The following is a 17683-nucleotide window of genomic DNA, read 5'->3' on the forward strand; positions in this document are numbered from 1 at the left end:
GTTTGGTACAAAAAGTAAAGAGGAACGACCACACGGAAAGGCAGACTCCGGAGCAGAATTTCCCACACTCCTTCCGTTTCCACCTTATTACCCAGTGCCAACTGCACTCCTGCTGCACTCTTACCTCCGACGTTCAAATTCAACAAACAATCTTATCATTGTGAATATGTCAGTCGCCGCGTCCGAATTAGAACTTCTTTCTGAAGAGCTTTCCACGGAATTGAACGAGGTTACCGATCCGCATTTGGCACAATCTCTGGACATTTTGGCTTCTATATCTCCTCCTACTTCCTCAAGACCCGTCATTGCCGTGGGTTGGTAAGAGTCTACTACTGACATAGTAGCGTGTACTCATTTCTCATAAGACTTGGATGATGTGCTGAGGTACTAGATCTATTCGTGTTGACGGAACCATCACTTATATCTCCGCTTAGCCAGACCAACGCCGAGGTCGCTCGTTGTATGCCTGCCTCATTAAGCTTTCCAGCCTTTGGACTGTGATCTTAATGACACTCAGTAAATTCTGACAGGGCATAATGAGCAATATGGAACAAATATGACACTCAATGACTTTTACTGTGCGTCGTTATTTCTTTGTCTGGACTTCACCACTACTTATCGATGAACGTTCCTAGACTATTATTACTGGAAGGCAAGACCAACGGATCTCTTACTTTGAAACGCAATTCAATTTACGAGGTATAGAACCCCTACTGGGGTGGTTTACACGAAACACACCAGAAAGTCCGCGATTTCTATGCTTCTATGCAACTGTATAACGCTGCGCCCGTTACTGGTGCAGGAGAAGGCGTAAAAGCGCTTCATGACATGGGGTTCAAGTTGATCGTTGTGACAGCCAGGAGTTCTGATATTAAAGAAGAAAGCTGGGATTGGATCAATCAGTGGTTTCCCGGTGAGGGTATATTTTCCTGTATCAAGACTATCATATTCAGCCATTTTAGGACTTTTTGATAGTGTGATCTGTACTGGACAATTCAAAGATGCAACCAAAGATGGCCATGAGATCGTCACCAAGTTGAGCAAGGCGCAGGTTAATAGTGCCAGTAACATTTTTCCGGTACCTCGACATACTAACATGCAATTAATACAGGTTTGTGCTGACTTGAAGGCGCGGCTTTTAATCGACGATTCATCTGAGAACGCCCTGCAAGTTTCCACTTCGTCGTCTGCGGCAACACCACCAACGCCTGTCTTGTTATTTGGACACTACGAATGGAACAAACGCCTCTCTTTACATTCAGACGCGGTAGATGCCATGGCCTTTGACACTAGATTACAGATAGAGGGCGGGAGAGAATTTTGGAAGTATGAGAGGTTCGAGGATCATATTCCTGAGGGAGCTCCACTTCATCGAGTGAGAGACTGGGAAGAAGTAGTTCAGTTTGTCAAGTCTGCTCGAGCTGCAAACGAGCTTTGACCTTTCTGTATATTTACTGTACCAAGTATGTACAATAGAAAGGTTCATGGCAGCGTCGAAATCCGGCTACCGGGGCATGATCACTATCACATGAATGTTTCTCAATCACCTTGATCAGGATGTTATTAAATATGGACGAAACTACGTCGGCTCCCTCTACCAGTACCTCATATGATTCATGGCCGCTCTTTCGACATCAAGAACCAAGGAATTCTTGGAACTCTTGGATGGGATATTTAAACACTATGCTGCCCATAGACCACTTATACAGCGTATCCTCAACATATCATTTGTCTTGTATGTCCTGGGAACAACTTACAAAGGTTTCTCTGCCCGACCCGCTCCCAAAAGCCAATTGAAGAGAAACAAAGATGCTGGAAACGAAGAGGAGATGCGTCGGCCTCCAAGAGTCGCGGTGTGTCTGTTAGTACTTCTTCATAAATCGCACATTAATCATATATTCGTAGGTCGACGCATTGTTTTACCAGAGATTGCGCCACATACTCCGCATAGTTATCCCTGGTATAAGGTCCAAGGAGGCACTCATGCTCATCATGCACTCTAGCTTACTGATCGCGCGGACAGCCATTTCCCTTTACGTTGCTGCCCTCGATGGAAAGTGAGTAAACGGTTTTGGCAAATCAGCTTTACGGCTTGGTCTAAACACGGATGTTGCAGAATCGTCGCCTCGCTCGTTCGCGCAAAGCCTCTCGAATTTGCATACAACATCATCCGATGGCTTCTCGTCGCAATTCCTGCTACGTGGACTAACAGCTGGCTCAGCTACATTCAAAGCAAACTTGCGATCGCATACAGGACACGATTGACTGATCTGGTAATGAGAGAGTATCTTGGGGGTAAAAACGAAGCAGGGCCTGAAGGAAAAGTGTATTACAAGATATGTATGTATTTGTCTTTCAATATCCGAACTGACTCTCATCACAATTGGAATTCAGCAAATTTGGACGACCGAATCAAAAATCCTGACCAGTGAGTCTCCAGACCTAGACTAATGACCCTTTTGTCGATTGACGTGATGTCGCACAGAATGATCACACATGACATTCAACGCTTTTCTGCTAGTCTCGCGGCTATCTACTCGAACCTTGCAAAGCCCGTGCTCGATGTGATCTTGTACAACTATCAACTATCACAAAATGTCGGCGCTGAGGGCCTAGTCGGACTCACAATATTGGTCCAACTCAGTGCTGCGTTGTGTGAGTGTCCTTTTGAAAGCGGTCTGCTTCATTGCTCATTAGCTTTATCATTCTAGTGCGCAGTCTGACACCCAACTTCGGTTCATATACTGCCTTATCAGCGCAACTTGCGGGTGCTTTGCGACATAGTCACTCACGCCTAGCTGAGTTCTCTGAGGAGATTGCGTTCATGAGAGGAGAAGAGACAGAAAAGATGCTCATCGAAAGAGAGTTCGCTACTGTCATTTTGCATGAACGTAGAGTTTTAAGACGGAGGTGGTGGTTTGGTTGCGTTGAAGAAGGGATCGTGAAATGGTTATGGGGAAGTTTCGGGGTATGTAGAAAACCCTCGTCCAGTAGAGAATCTGAGTCTGAACTTGATTTTATTGATTCAGCTCGTACTATGCGCTATTCCGGTATTCTTCAAGCTCCCAGGCGCTGATAATATCGACCTAGGAGGTCGAACGGAAGGTGGGTCCTGTGTTTGGGTCGAATGTTTCACCGAACTAATTCTCGTCAAGGTTTCGTGACAAACCGAAGGCTTTTATTATCTTCATCTGGTACATAATCTTTGATATCGCCCACTTGGCCCTTTTGACGAGGATTGTAGATGCATTCGGTCGCGTCATGTATTCGTACAAGGATCTGTCCGAGCTAGCTGGATACACTGCTCGTGTCTCCGCGCTTCTTGAGACAATGGAAGATGTCAAGAAAGGCAAATTCACAAAGGCTCTTGTGAGTAGTGCAAGCACAGAAGAGAATGCTAAAAGTAAGCTCTGTATGCTAATGCTACGGTTCATGATCCTCTTACCCGTTCAGTCTAGTTTTGCAAGGAAGAGGCGAAGTATTCATTTCCGAAGATATCCAATTTGAGAACGTCCCCATTGTCACACCAAATGGTGACATCCTAGTTAGAAGCCTTAGCTTCAAGATTCAACCCGGTGTATGTATCTTGTGCCCTTCTCCACTAGACGGCTGATTTTTCTGATTCATCCCCAAATAAAAAGCAACATCTATTAATCGTCGGACCCAATGGTAATATATTTCACAAGGCATTTCTAGGAGTATAGACTGACGTTGTATCAGGCTGTGGAAAATCTTCTCTTTTCCGTATATTAGGTAGGTCCTATCCCTCGTCGGTGTTAACTTGTATGGAATGGAATCAATATTGAAGGTGGTTTGTGGCCTGTGTACGGGGGAGTCGTGCGTAAACCACCAGCGTCCTCATTTATTTTGATCCCACAACGGCCATATCTCACAATCGGTACTCTGCGAGACCAAGTCATCTATCCACACAGCCAGCGGGAGATGATAGCTCGTCAGTCAATTTTGACTTTGATGTTCTTTGCGCCCGTCAATGCTGATACTCCATGACAGGGGATATCACTGATGATGATTTGTTCAAGGTCCTTAAGGTGGTCCAAATGGAGAATGTCGTGGAGCGTGAAGGTGGCTGGGACTCAATAAGGGAGTGGAGAGACGCGCTGAGTGGAGGTGATAAACAAAAGATTGCATGGGCTCGATTATTCTACCATAATCCTAAAGTGAGGCTCAATTCTTGTGCTCAGGGATATATTAATTGTTTTCCTAGTATGCCATTCTCGATGAGGCTACTTCACTTGTTCCCCTAGAAATGGAAGGTCGGATGATGGAGCATGCGACGATGCTGGGGATTACGCTGTTAACGGTGTCCCATCGACCTTCACTTTGGAAATATCATGCGATGATCTTACATTATGATGGCCAGGGAGGATATGTATTGTGAGCCGTGTCCTTCTTCTTGCTTTCTATGTACACACCTGACTCGGCTTTGAAGTACTAAGCTCGATGCCGAGAAGCGACTAGCTCTACAAACCGAGAAGCAAGCTCTCGAAGCGAAGCTGGCTGATGTGTAAGTCGCACTTAGTAGCACCCTCCATATTTTGTTTCCATATTCACTGATTCATTTAATTAGACCACGAATGAAAGCCCGGCTAGCTGAACTGAAAGGGTTCTGAGCGACTTCCAGCGTCTTGTACATTTTGTTTTTACCCTACTCTGGAGTCATGCTGTATTACTATCTATACTACTTAAGCGCTTCAAGCGCCGAATCCATGACTAATTTTGGAGAGCCTGATGGTACTCTCCTTTTACCCACCATGTTCTTTATCGTAAGTCTCTTTGTGGGGGGCTGTTATCCACAATCCATGTTGAAATACCTCATCAGAAAGAGCTAACACACCCCATTCTCCTCCATCCATCCTATTTTGGCCCTCGTATGCTAAATTTTCTGGAATCCAAACTGTATTCGGACGTCGAAGGCACATGCTCTGGAAAATTCGGATACATCATCGCCGTTGTGTCAATTCTGGATATTGGAAAGGGAATGGTGATTAGTGGAACCGGACAGGCGGAGTTCATAACCAGATATAGAGCGATCGTGTTCAAGCCTTTCAAAGGTGAGGTGGTGGATGGCGTGGTTGCCAGTGTGACAAAGGTGTGTAACATCCATACACTGTATGTGTTCCGTCCCTAATACTCACCAGACACGCACAGATGGGCTTTTTCGCGGACGTTGGACCATTATCAGTCTTCGTTTCTCACCAAGTCGCTTTTTTCCACCGACACGCGTTCAAGGACTTATTATGGTCTCTTTCTAGTTGATTCCTCCTGACATGAAATTTGAACCGAACTCAAATCCCCCTTCATTTGCTTCTGACCAGCAGGTAGTATTGCCTGCGCTTGTGTCGTAATATGCGGCGCTCTTACATTCCCCTAGATAATCGAGAAAAATACGAAGATCCGATTAAAGATTGTTGGTACCCGTGTCGATGCTACAGAAATTGTGCGTCCTCGATTTCTATCTGCTTTCCTCTTTCCATTGACTTCTAGTGATAGTTTGCTATTGGAACTGTAAACGAAGAGCATCTCGGCGTGGTGGATTAAACTCGTCATTTTTTGGGACCGATTCAACCGTATACGTATATACAGGGTGCGATGTTATTGCGACGTTCCATACTGCGGCATGCAGCAAGGTACGCCGTACTCCTCAAAAGACTCTTGGTTCTTCATGTCGGGGCGGATGTCGCCAGAGTAGTTAAGGTTCGAACATACTTTGTGAAAAAAGGGAACATGTGCTTGCGATGTAGCTTACACATATGTACACTACATATAATGAATAATTTTTACACTTGTGCTTGGAGTCGTCGCACTGTAAGCTACGAACAAGGATCTGTTATAATCTCCTTCCAGCGACGCGTTTGCGAAAGACAGCCGATGTAACATCGAGCGCGAGAAAACTACCTTGGCTTATTACACGATTGTTCACTTCAAAGTCACAACGGTCGCTTTGTAGTCGATGCAGAGACTGAGAGAGCTCAAACAACACATCGCATAGCCTGATGTCTTTCGCCTTTATTCCGCGAAAAGTTGGCAAGAAGGCGCCGGCCACTTCAATTCCAGCTTCAGCAGGAAACTCGAAGGGGAAGGCGGCAGCTGTAAACTTACCTGCTGCTCCACTTGCTTCCACGGTACCTGCGCCGCGTGCGGACGAAGAGCTGGCAGAAGAATTTGCGATCTTGGTGGTGCTTTCTTTGACAGAGTATGCACTATGGGCCAACGCAGACTTACGAAGACGGATGGAACAGACCCTAGAAGATGAACATGGATGTATGGATTACTCTTGGAAATTTCTTTCAACTTATTCAACGTCATTGATCAGTTGTTCCTCTCAGATACATCCTGAAGCATTCACCGCTTTTGCAAGAGCCACAACATTACTCCCAGCACATCGAGTCAAAACTGCCATCCGAAAGTGCGATAGTGAAAGCCATCCGGAAGCATGCCGAGGACAACATCGAAGTCAGGATGGTACTTTCAGGACCGACATGGTCCAACTGGGGCTTATCGTCTGCAGGAACGGATGAAGGCATGTATGAGATTCGGCCCAAGGCAAAGGTCAGTCAAGGATTAGAAGGCGCAGAAGGATATATGAGAGATTACTGGGCAAACCGAACTATCTATATCGTGCGTGATTCTTCAATGAATCGATCGACATTCTTATTTTGCCATTACAGGAGAATATTCCTCCAGCTCATCGAACCATTCATGGCATTTTCCAGTTCGTCCGGGATACCTACCCTTCTACAAATTATCCCAGCATTCAGAGAATCTCCTTCCCGCCACACTATCTCGATGCCGATGCCGATACCTCATCCTTTCATCACATCCCAAAGTCGAGAACCAAATGCAAGGGTTTCGCATTTGTCCTGTTTTCATCTGTCGATGAGGTCGATCAGTTTAGTGCAACGTGGAAATGGGAACGTGCTCGGTCAGGACCAGTCCCAGTCCCCATCAAAGCGGACACTTCACCTTCCCTACTTTCCCGTGCATCCAGTGCGTCGTCACATGTAGAGGCTCGAAAGCACGGTTTTCGTGCTCTTCCAAAGGCCCAATGGGACGCGTTGAAGGACGAATATGTCGCTTGGAGACAAAAGCTGTTGGAGCAAGTTCTTGCGGAACAGGACGATGATGTAAATGAAGAGATGAAGTACAAAGTAGGGTCTCAATGGGAGGAGGAAGAAAAGTATAACGAATTCGGGAATGGCGAAATTTCGCATTCAATACAAAGCAATGGTCCCCAAACTTCTTTGTCCTCTTCCGCCGACCTCCCTTCATACTTGACCTCATCATCCCCATTCCCTCCAAATTGTCTTGTCTTCATCCGCAACATCCACGCGGGCACTAATAAAACCACCCTCCGTACACTTTTAAGTAAGGCTCTTATAAACGGTGTTGAAAAAGGCATTGAAAATACCCAACCACAAGACATATCTCAGTCCATTGACTACATCGATTACACGAAAGGGATGGATACATGTTATATTCGTTTCTCTTCTCCCTCCCAGGCGAGCGCACTTCAATCATACTTGACCCGTCACTGTATCGTGCAAAGTACAGCATTGGATGATACTGGCATCGAAGTGGGAAAAGCGCAAACAGATAAACCTAAGTACATGAAGGTTGAGGTCGTACAAGGGAAGAAGGAGGAAATTTACTGGGAGAAGGTCCCAATAAAGGTTAGGCAAGAAGCAGTGCGGAAGGCGATAAGTAATGCAAATGCTACTTCGTCATCTGCCGTTGTTTTCTTTAATTCCACTCTGCAAACACCGAAGACAACATTACCGACTGAACGTCCTACTTCCGTCTCCTCAGTATCTCTATTGGCACCCCCGCCTACTCCACACCCACACTCACCTTCATACCCTCGTAACTGTCTAGTCTTCGTGCGAAACGTCCATCCCGGGACAAATAAAACCACCATTCGTGCTCTTTTCGTGAATGCCCTATCAAAGAAGGTGGGAAGTAGTATCTCGGCAGGTGGTGAAGACAGGGATAGTAAAAATGCCATTGACTACGTCGATTACACGAAAGGAACAGACTCTTGCCATCTTCGCCTCCGTTCACCTTCGGATGCGCATTTTCTTGTGGAAAATTTCAAAAAACAGTTTATAGTTCAGAGCGCGCCGTTGGATGATGGTGGTGTCAAAATTGGGGGTGACGGGGCCAATGAAGGCGACCTCATCTCCTCATCCCAACGGTGCATAGTTGTCGAACTCGTTCAAGGGACTCGGGAGAAGATATATTGGGAGAAAGTTCCATTGAAACTTCGACAGGATGCCGTTCGGAGGGCTAACACCAGTACTTGCGATTTGCCTGAGCCTTTTACGGTCCCTCATATCGCCTCTTCCACAGCGGCCCATCCTGCGACGCTGGAGCTTGAAACCAAACCCGACTCAAAATCATCGAAGAAAAGGAATCTCGCCTGCGCTGACGTTAGTGTTGAAGAGACGGGGGCGGGCAAGAGAGATGGTAATAGCGATGATGGTGAAAGAGTGCTGCTTACAGAACATACCAGTAGGAAGAAGAAGCGAAAGAAAATCTAGATGAAGATTGTCCAATTCTTGTCCGTCGTGGAAAAAGCATACAAATAATTTGGATGTAATTTGCCCTTCCGTCTTGCCCAAGCTCTGAATTAGTATATCATCGTCACACTCGTAAATACATGTGCAGAATGCACAAAATCGATGCGTCTCGGATTATCTGTGGTTGCCTCAAATACGCCAGGGTATAGTAGATAAGTTTTTGGAAAGTCGAAACGCATGAGAAATCGACTGGTGTAGAAGTGGTCGGATTACAGATGATGCGGCGGGAAGATAAATATGCAAAGTAGACGGGTCGATCGGGATTCGGACCATTATATCGTGACTATCCCGGCTCATTCTAATAGTTGCAGTGACCAACGATTTGAGTAAATATGCACAGTAATAATGTAGGATGATCATACAGCGGAATTAACGATTGCATCTGATTCTCTGAGCCAATCGGATTGCACCAATTACTGATGACGAATGTGCTCCGAAATGTGCCGGCAATCACACAGGCGTGGAAAAGCAAATTTGTACCGGGCTCCATTTCCTTCTCCCACTCGAGCATAAGTATTGCTCTTTAAATTTCTGTCTCTACTTGTATCCCATCCTCCACAAAAGGAATAATCTTTCAACTTTGAATAACCATCATGCACTTTGTCAACCAATCGCACAATTACGAGTCAGTGCTGTGTTTTCTTCTTGCTCGCGTGCTCATAACTGACTTCCTCTCTCTAGTCACCCATGGTCTCACGTCGTCATTGGAATGTGGCATAAATACCCAAATCCCAAGTGCACACACGTCGTTAGCATTGATGTTCTGGACCGTTCAGTCGATCCGAAAACAGGGATTATCAGAACAGAACGGGTGTTAGGCTGTAAGCAGAAAGCGCCAAAATGGATAGTCAAGGTGTGTGGTGCTCCATAACTCTTGTTTTCGTTTAATTAATATGATCTCTCAGCTCTTTGGTGGATCTGAAGACGCATTTGTTCGCGAAATATCGTTCATTGACCCTCGGACACAAAACGCAACCATCACCTCAGAGAATCTTTCATTATCCCAATTCGCAACATGTTTAGAGCAAATACGGTATTCGCCTTCGTCAACACCTGGCCGCACAGTCTTCTTACAGACAGCTGAGATTCAAGCTCGAATGACGTTATGGCGGAGTGCAGCTGATGGTTTAGAGAGGTGGATGGCTCAGCGGTTCGAACAAAATGCACAACTAGGGAAAATGGCTTTCACAGATGTTCTACGACGGTTATGGGAAGAAAGAGAGCGAATGCAGGCTGTAGCTGCTTAGAGGGACCTGATTTTATGATATTCTATGTGTGCGCTGTCATTTCCACCCCGCTCTAAACTCATTTTCGGGATGTATCACCGGTATTAGATATCCTCTGTATTCACATTCGTAGTAGACAACTGTAAAAGCGTCGTCGCTGACGCCTATCGATACCTTATTCATCATAGAGAGGAAATTTGATAAGCCGTTAAATAATATCTTAATCCGCATGATTCCGATTATCTCTCGATTAATTTTTGACTTGTTCCCCACCACCGCTAGTTCTCAACTGTCCATCGCACCCGATTCGTTCTGTATTCTTCCTTCTGCTACGTATCCTTTCCGAACCAATAAACTAGTACTAGTGGCCTCTTGATTTCCGAACTGTCGAATTAAGGAGACGCAAAACTTTCGACTCATGGACGAACTTTTGCATCACTGTCTCCGTGAACTAGCCTTCGATGGTGACCTTGGTGAGTATCCTTTATCATGTGATGGCGCGGAGAAGAAAAAAAAATAGTACATAGTGAGGGATGAGGAGGGTTCGAACCCACTACATGCCTTTTCTCCTTTATATCAAAAAATCTTTTCATTCATTTTTCGTCCACAGGCTGCGACGTCTCTCGGCTCTCAGATTTTATCAAGGACTTTTACTCCCATTCTGGTTCGGATCAGAAAGTCGACGATGCATTCTGTGCTTTTGTATGGTCACTTGTCGTCCAGCAACCAACAGTTCTGGTCGGCACTCTTCCGCCTACTATCACATCCGAAGTCTGGATCGCACCCCAAGTTAGTGCGAAGAGGAAGGCCAATGCCAAAGGGGAAGAACACATACTCACCGAGCCCCTCGTCTTAAACCTTCTCCCTGATGCGAAATCAAGACCTTTGGCACAGTTGCAGAGAGAATATGGAAGTACCTTAAGAATAGCCGCGGATCGCGATTCAATTTATGCTGCGATCACTGGCACCCATATCAGGGTACGTTTTTGCCAATCCAAGTTTCATTAGTATATTGATTTGCTTCTTCCATAGTTTTCGAAAATGAGTCCTATGGTTTATAGTGCACTCCAAATCATTACTCGAGGCAGAGTCGACGGTGTTACGGTTGTACAACTCGGGCAAAGGACCAAATATGACCAAAAGACTTGCTTCTATCTGGTCAAGCAGCTCACTGATCTGAACCTTGTGTAAGTTCCACCGTCCCAACCTTTCTTGCTTGACTGAATTCCCTGTAGAGTCAAGGTCAGACGAGGTGGTGTAGGAACACACTTTGTCATTCATCGTTATTTCTTCGACCGGAGTCCTTCGTGGAAGGCCATTCGAGATGAGGAAGTTCGAGCTGAAGTTATATCTCGGAACACAGACGTGTCGACTGTTGAAGGACAAGAAGACGAGGAGACTACGGATGTTTCCCCCCTAGGTTTTACTCCTATCGATTCTCGACATCTTTCCAGTCTCCCTCTAGTTCGCGGACGAATTGTGAAGCTTTTGAAGGCTTCCACAAATAACATGCATGTGTCAAACAATATGATAGTCATTCTCGTACGTTTCATATCTCTCCGAGTTTAGTATGATCTACTGATGACTCCAAAAATCTTAAATAGGGCTTTGCGCACCCCACCAAAACCGATCGACGCTTTTTCCACAGGCGAGTGCAAGAGTTGATTCAGCAAGGTGTTGTAGAAAAAGTACTTGTCCCAAGCAAGAAGAAAAAGACGAAAGTAGCAAGCGTGTTGTGTCTTCGCTTGGTGAACGAGAATGCAGGAGGAGACGAGATAGTCGTCGTACCCCAAACGGAAGGTGACGAGGATCAAATTGAGGATGATCATGGCGAGCTTCCATTTATTCTTTACATCGGATGCATCTAACTCTTCCCTAGTTCAAGGAGGATTCAAGCTCAATGTTTCTGTGCACAAGCAAATCAGCGATATGCTGGAGGAGGCTGGAACTACGGGAATGACTCTAACCGTGAGTCCAGCCCAGTTGTGTTGGATAACATCGATGGACCCTTATATAGGAACTAAGCACCTCGTTATGCCAGTTCGATCGAAGAACTATCGAACTGATCCTCACCCGCGCCGAACGCTTCCAGCCCCCGCCGCACCTCGGCGATCTGGGTGTCGCAGCTCTACTCGAAACTAGCGGCAGAGAAAGACGCCACCGATACTTTACTATCTCAGCCTATCGTACTCTCGTCGAAAGAGAAAATCTTGATAAGTCCACTGCTGGATATAGTGACGTCGATCTCAGCAACGTCGGTGGGTTCCTGAGTGTCGATCCGGGAGGATTTTATCGAGACGATGAAGAGTTACATCAATATCAGGATTCTTTCAAGGATGATGACTCGATAAAGCTGGCGAAAGTTAGTAAAAAGTCGGCCGAGAGTAGTGTCGCGGGCAGAAAGGGACTAAAGCAAAAGTTGCCAGTTAATGCGGAGGCTGAAGATAATGGGATTGATCCTCAGAGCTCGGCCAAACCATCTCGTCGTGGAAAGCGAAAGGCGGCTGGGACTGCTTCTGCGAATCAGGAAGACTCTATCGAACCGAGGCCACAAAAGAAGCGAAAAATCGAGAACGCTGAAAATGTTGAAGCTGAAACTCAGATTGGGGCTATAGGTACGGCGACATTTTTCAAATAAAAACAATTCTCATCTCAAAGCCTGTGTTCCATCATTAAACCAGTCGAACCTCCTGTACCGAAAAAACGCGGTCGCCCAAGAAAAACCGTTGATAATTCGACTGCACCTGCGCCTAAAAAACGTGGACGACCACCAAAGGTGAGAGCCAAGTCAAACGGAGGGGAAGACGAGCCAGACGCTGGAGAGAAATCAGACGACACAGAGACAGCTCCGCCGAAGAAACGGGGGCGGAAGTCGAACAACTACGCGGCGAATGTAGATGATGACGATACTGATAAGGCTAATAGAAGATCGACACGTAAGAGTGTGGAAGGAGAGGAGGAGCAAGAGCGGCAAGGAGATGTTCAAATGGTGGATGAGCCGCAATTACATGGGGACAATTTGCAGGCAGATAATCCGCAGAAGGGCAATCATCTGGAAGTGGAAGGCGACCCAGATATTTCCCGGTCAAGGCAATCCGGAGTTATGTCCACTCAACTCGCTTATTTCGACGGGGATGTCGATATGGTTGTTCAGCCTGTAAACATTCGAAATGATCAGAGATTGCCCGACGATGGAAACCTCACTCAAGCAGATCCTTCAGATACCCGTGACGGTTTGTCAATCACGCAAGCATCACAGGAGCCGCTTGGTCTACACGAAAACTCCGAATCGGTATGTCCCCTCCAGCCGCGATACCTCTTGTCCCTCAAATCATGTTAGGTCTACATCTCTACTGATCCGCAACAAGCCCCATCCTTGACTAAGCCATCAGGGCAGCTTAGACCGAAGGTCAACGTATCTAACTTGCGACGTGAAAATGAATTGTTACGCGTCGTAGAACTCCTGGGAGGGATTGTCAACATTCAAACGAGGGAGCTGTACGAAACTCACCTTACTTTGTTGGATACCCTTGCAAAAGCCGGAGAACCTGCCAGCTCTCCACCTGGTATCAGAACAGACAAGCGGACCGTTACGGCTACGTTCAATGCTTTGGAAAGTCGTGGAAAGGTCAAGCAGCTAACTACATTAGTTCCTTTGTATCTTGGCACCAGTCGACAAACCGTCGTCGTATACTTGCCTCATGTTTCAGACACCCAGCTCGGCACGTTTCTCTCTGAGTTGGCTCAGGGTGTAGGTCCACCTCCGGTACCTCAGCCTTCTGGGAGGATCATTGATGAAGCGGTCGAGTATGGTCAGGAGAAGAAATCAACAGTTCGAAAGCACGTCCCAGTTAAGGAACTTGAAAAGGTCGGAATCAGTGGACCAGACCGATGGCTAAAGAATGTAGAACGGGCCGAACAGCTTTTCTCCCAAGACGAAAGCTTCATTCGGGACATACTTCTTACTGAGCGGAGCACTCTATGTCAAGCCTATCGCTCAATCATTGCCAAATGTGTTCGAGCACGAGAATTGCATCTGATCTGTATGCATGCTTTCGAAACATCACATGCTTCTCCCCAAATCATCTCGCATCAACAAAAGGTTATGCATTTGTCTTTCCTCTCTTTGGATCTTCCCTTGGAACAATACTGCAAATTGGTTTCTCCTATACATCATTCCGAGGACCTGAGTCGCTTTATGTCTACTGAAGCAGGTCTCAATACCATAGTCAGGGATCTGCCAGAAGATATAAAGAATATATTGCAGGTCGGTAAAAGTCGAGCGATCTCTAAATTACTGGAAGGTTTAGAATTGCTGCGGAGTCTAGGTCTTGTCTCCCCCCTCATTACCTCAACTTCCAATACCCCGTTCCTCACTTGTGAAGCCAAGGGAAACCATCCGACTACCTTTGATGCTGCTGCGTTAGATGGATGGAATTCTCAGACGTCATTGTCTGCTCCAGTGTACTGGAAGTTTCATGATGCTGCGCCGGTTCACCATTGGGCTCAGTCAGAGATAAATCCACCTTTCTTGCAGGATGTGGATGTTGGGTCTGTGTCGTTTGCCATTGATTACTGGGCCTTGCTTGAAAATACTTGCTTGAAAAGGTCACTCGAGGCTCCTAGTCAGGGCGTGAGTCACCTTGCGCCTCTCAATACCAGTATTGCCACGGCTCGGACCCTCCGTCGCCCTATTTCTTGGACCTCTAACTATAAACTCTCTTGGCACCAAACACAATACTTGAAACGGTTCTACAACATTTCCTCTGGAAAAACACCGCTGGAAGCCGAAGAAAGTGATGTTGAGATCGAAAAAATTTCTTGGGTTATCAGCGCTCCTTCTGCTGCTGTCCGCGATTACTACACAAATATACAAAGCAGACTGGCTAAAGAAGCAGAGAAAGTAAGGAAGCGACGTAAGCGCGAGGAATTGGAGAAACAGGCGGCGAACAGTGCTAAAGCTCAAGCCTCACTCAAGAGAAAGGCTGAAGAGGCGCATCTACACAGAGAAATGGAATGGACACAGTTACTTGAACGTGTTCATCTCAAGCCCCTGAACAAATCAGCCTCACTAAGAGTTAAACATATTCGGGAGAGATTCTTGCAGTCTACGACTGTTCAGGAAATCGATAAGTGGGAGGCGGAGATTACCAGCACCATACGTGAAGCTGAATTACTTTCCAAGAAGGTTCTGAAACCAAAAGCAAAATCAAAGCCATCAACCCCAGCGCCCGCTACATCCCCGCCAAATATGATAACGCCCATTTCCACTATCGTACCTCCTCTCGCCACAAATCCTCACGAGCGATCTGTGGTCGAACTCATATCCGAACAAGGACCCCCGCTCAGCCAGATTCGGCCGCCCAAGAAACAAAAGAAGAAACGGAAGCAAGATAGTAAGATCTTGTGTTGTATTCTTTGTGAACACAACTCACATTCTTGTAGACCAACCTGAGGAAAGCGACAACAAGCCTCGTATTGTCAATCGTCGACACCGATTTGCGTGGAATCGAGAGTTCGAGGAATTGGCACGTGATGCTGCCGCTATTATTAAAGCGCGATGTCGTGATGCTATTCGGCTGGATTGGGGTGCCTTCGAACAAGTTTTTCCTGCTGTACCAAGAAATACCGTTCGCCAACGTGTTGCTCATCTCCGGGAAGTAACAGGTGGCGACGCATATTTGAACCGCTTGGAAGATAGCTGGTACGATCTTTGGAAGCAGCATCGTGGATCTGAATACCTACCGGATGAAGAACCTACGAGCGCGACCAATTTTAACCTCATTAAACATATCGAATTTCTCCGCAAACATATTGATAAAAATGCCTTGTGTGTACATATGACACTGTGAACTTATCAGTATCCGCTGACCTGTGTTTTCTTCTCAGACGAGTCGGGTATATGCCTGCTCAAAAGATTGCTCAACCAACAATTCCTAGCAATGTGTCAACTTTACTTGAGCAATTTGACGTCGTTGAGACACCGTCCAGTGCACCCTCCTGGGATTTTGTTTGGAATGCTCTAGTCGAAGAAGGTAGAGAGAAGGGAATGTTGAGCCTACCGTTCACCAATCAAGTGGATGTTCTTCCTCTTCGGGACGAGTCTGTCAATGAGGAGATGTGTCTAGCCGAGTCAGCTCTCAAGGTGAACTTAGCCATTAAGGCTACTCGTTCATGTCGTCATTCTCATTCAAATTCTTTAGATGGTTCTGGGAACGCCTCATGAAATATATGAGTCTGAAGTGGCTTCAGCGTTGCTTAATAGTGTAAATGGGGAGATTGTTCCTGTTGCAGCTCAAAATCTCCTCGGACGTGGAGTCCTCTCGAAGCTCGTTCGAGATCCTCAGAAATCGCAACCCGGACGATTACTGAAAATTTCGGAAGTGTACGTCTCAGATATCTTTTTAGAAAACTTGATGCCTGACGAACGGGTTGACTAGTAATCAAAACGCACTCCATGGAATAATACATCGGGATACTTTTCAGGATGCCGCATCGCTAGAAGAACTGTCAGCTCAACAAGAGAACGTCTGGCACGAGTGGCCATTGCTTGCTACAGATGGGGACCTTGCATCGCTCCTGCAGCTGGTATCGGAAAATAAGGTGGAGTTCAACATCGATACCTCCCATCCACAAGCTTGTCGCTCCGCTCTGGATTGGAATAGCAAGAAAGCTGGTAGGTCTTTAAGTATAGATTCGAATTCGATAAAAAGTTCATGCTCCTCTCCAGATGACGATCAGATCGAGACAAGCGTTTACGTTCGTTTCTTTAATCTGGCTGATCAAGCATCAAGTTCCGGCATCGTGCAAGAGCCCATAAATGCACACATGGACGTTGACGAAGATTTATCCGTGGTTCATGGTGTAACTGTCGATGGTTCACCGGCTTGCTGTCGCAAGAACATCCTTGGAGCAGTTGTTAATTGTTCCGGGTGTTTAGATGAACTATGGAGAACTCATAGCGCTAATTTCAGTGCGAACGAGCTTAACACGGCGCAGCTGATTCTGTGGCTTGTTGGTCAAGCTGGCGCGAAAGGATTGTCGAAACAAGATCTGATTGTAAGTACATATACAAGAAAACTATCACTCACTCTTTGATCTTGTTCTTACAGCTGAACGCAAAGATGATTCCTGAAGAACTTTTATCGGTGGTTTCCAAAATGACCGAGGACTCTTTCTTGCACTGGGTTGGATACAATGATACGCTTCTTGTGTCCTCAGCACATGCAGCATCGTGGACGGTCGCGCTATCCGACTCACCATTAATCAGAGTTTTTCCTCGTCGCTGGCTAGATATCTTTGGCAAGAAGGTGATTGACGTTTGGGAGGCTGCACTACGCGCAGTCATCGGAGCTATCGTGTTTCGGCCTGGAATTTCACAGGTATGTGCGCAGTTCGTAACTCATTCATAACACATCGCTCAGTGATCACGTCTAGTCGGAACTTCGATGGCGCTTGAAACCTGTGTACGACAAGCAAGAGGTGATGGAGCTGCTAAGATGGCTCTTGGAAGAGAATTTCGTCAAAAATCGCACCGTCTGCGTGGCCTCCGTATCTAGGGCCGTCGAACCTCTCGCCATCTCTACCCTCGATGAAGATGAAGAAAAACGCGTGTTCTGGTTTCTAAATGAGGCAAAGCACTGGTATTTAGTTTGAATTATTGTATATATGTGTGTAGTGGCTGCTGTATTCTTCCGTAAAAAATGTGGAGGACATCCACAGTAGAGAAAAAAGCCTAGAGTCAGAGGGCTGCTCCGGCTCCAATTTTTCACCATATGAGAAATCAGAGTCAAATTTTGGTGAGACTCGAACCAGTCAGATTGAATCCTGCAGGCTGAAAATTAGTGCAGAGCAACGTGC

The 17683-nt window shown here is 46.2% G+C and overlaps 6 protein-coding genes across 6 annotated transcripts; all 6 read left to right on the top strand.

The window, feature by feature from the left end:
- The first annotated feature begins 54 nt into the window (after window positions 1-54).
- On the top strand, window positions 55-1526 carry C8R40DRAFT_1079874 (uncharacterized protein). Its single transcript, XM_046227061.1, has 8 exons — window positions 55-314; window positions 366-384; window positions 435-460; window positions 531-578; window positions 636-652; window positions 706-913; window positions 963-1051; window positions 1112-1526. Exons 1-8 carry the CDS (start codon window positions 167-169, stop codon window positions 1436-1438), a joined length of 882 nt encoding a protein of 293 aa, XP_046091453.1. The 5' UTR covers window positions 55-166; the 3' UTR covers window positions 1439-1526.
- On the top strand, window positions 1516-4758 carry C8R40DRAFT_1079878 (ABC transporter transmembrane region 2-domain-containing protein). Its single transcript, XM_046227062.1, has 17 exons — window positions 1516-1853; window positions 1906-2057; window positions 2117-2340; window positions 2395-2428; window positions 2486-2655; window positions 2712-2968; window positions 3030-3105; window positions 3156-3194; window positions 3245-3403; window positions 3459-3577; window positions 3642-3669; window positions 3721-3753; window positions 3809-3952; window positions 4012-4178; window positions 4226-4395; window positions 4451-4525; window positions 4589-4758. Exons 1-17 carry the CDS (start codon window positions 1617-1619, stop codon window positions 4629-4631), a joined length of 2127 nt encoding a protein of 708 aa, XP_046091454.1. The 5' UTR covers window positions 1516-1616; the 3' UTR covers window positions 4632-4758.
- On the top strand, window positions 4759-5800 carry C8R40DRAFT_1079880 (RNA polymerase Rpb7). The gene is made up of 6 exons (XM_046227064.1): window positions 4759-4784; window positions 4841-5110; window positions 5170-5220; window positions 5274-5339; window positions 5393-5458; window positions 5512-5800. The coding sequence occupies exons 1-6, from the start codon at window positions 4773-4775 to the stop codon at window positions 5557-5559; spliced, it is 513 nt and encodes a 170-aa protein (XP_046091455.1). The 5' UTR covers window positions 4759-4772; the 3' UTR covers window positions 5560-5800.
- C8R40DRAFT_1079885 (uncharacterized protein) lies at window positions 5801-8954 on the top strand. The gene is made up of 4 exons (XM_046227065.1): window positions 5801-6063; window positions 6121-6312; window positions 6368-6639; window positions 6690-8954. The coding sequence occupies exons 1-4, from the start codon at window positions 6015-6017 to the stop codon at window positions 8556-8558; spliced, it is 2382 nt and encodes a 793-aa protein (XP_046091456.1). The 5' UTR covers window positions 5801-6014; the 3' UTR covers window positions 8559-8954.
- Window positions 8955-9069: 115 nt separating this feature from the next.
- On the top strand, window positions 9070-10078 carry C8R40DRAFT_1233613 (PRELI-like family-domain-containing protein). Its single transcript, XM_046233334.1, has 3 exons — window positions 9070-9222; window positions 9279-9450; window positions 9503-10078. Exons 1-3 carry the CDS (start codon window positions 9191-9193, stop codon window positions 9842-9844), a joined length of 546 nt encoding a protein of 181 aa, XP_046091457.1. The 5' UTR covers window positions 9070-9190; the 3' UTR covers window positions 9845-10078.
- On the top strand, window positions 10049-17673 carry C8R40DRAFT_1139156 (uncharacterized protein). Its single transcript, XM_046229457.1, has 16 exons — window positions 10049-10296; window positions 10434-10801; window positions 10856-11010; window positions 11059-11365; window positions 11428-11653; window positions 11703-11791; window positions 11841-12438; window positions 12505-13115; window positions 13164-15219; window positions 15269-15653; window positions 15713-15968; window positions 16027-16208; window positions 16264-16499; window positions 16554-16882; window positions 16936-17205; window positions 17261-17673. Exons 1-16 carry the CDS (start codon window positions 10242-10244, stop codon window positions 17477-17479), a joined length of 6342 nt encoding a protein of 2113 aa, XP_046091458.1. The 5' UTR covers window positions 10049-10241; the 3' UTR covers window positions 17480-17673.
- The last annotated feature ends 10 nt before the right edge of the window (window positions 17674-17683 follow it).

Source organism: Lentinula edodes (genome assembly GCF_021015755.1).
Source record: "Lentinula edodes strain Le(Bin) 0899 ss11 chromosome Unknown C8R40scaffold_2, whole genome shotgun sequence".
NCBI lineage: Eukaryota > Fungi > Basidiomycota > Agaricomycetes > Agaricales > Omphalotaceae > Lentinula > Lentinula edodes.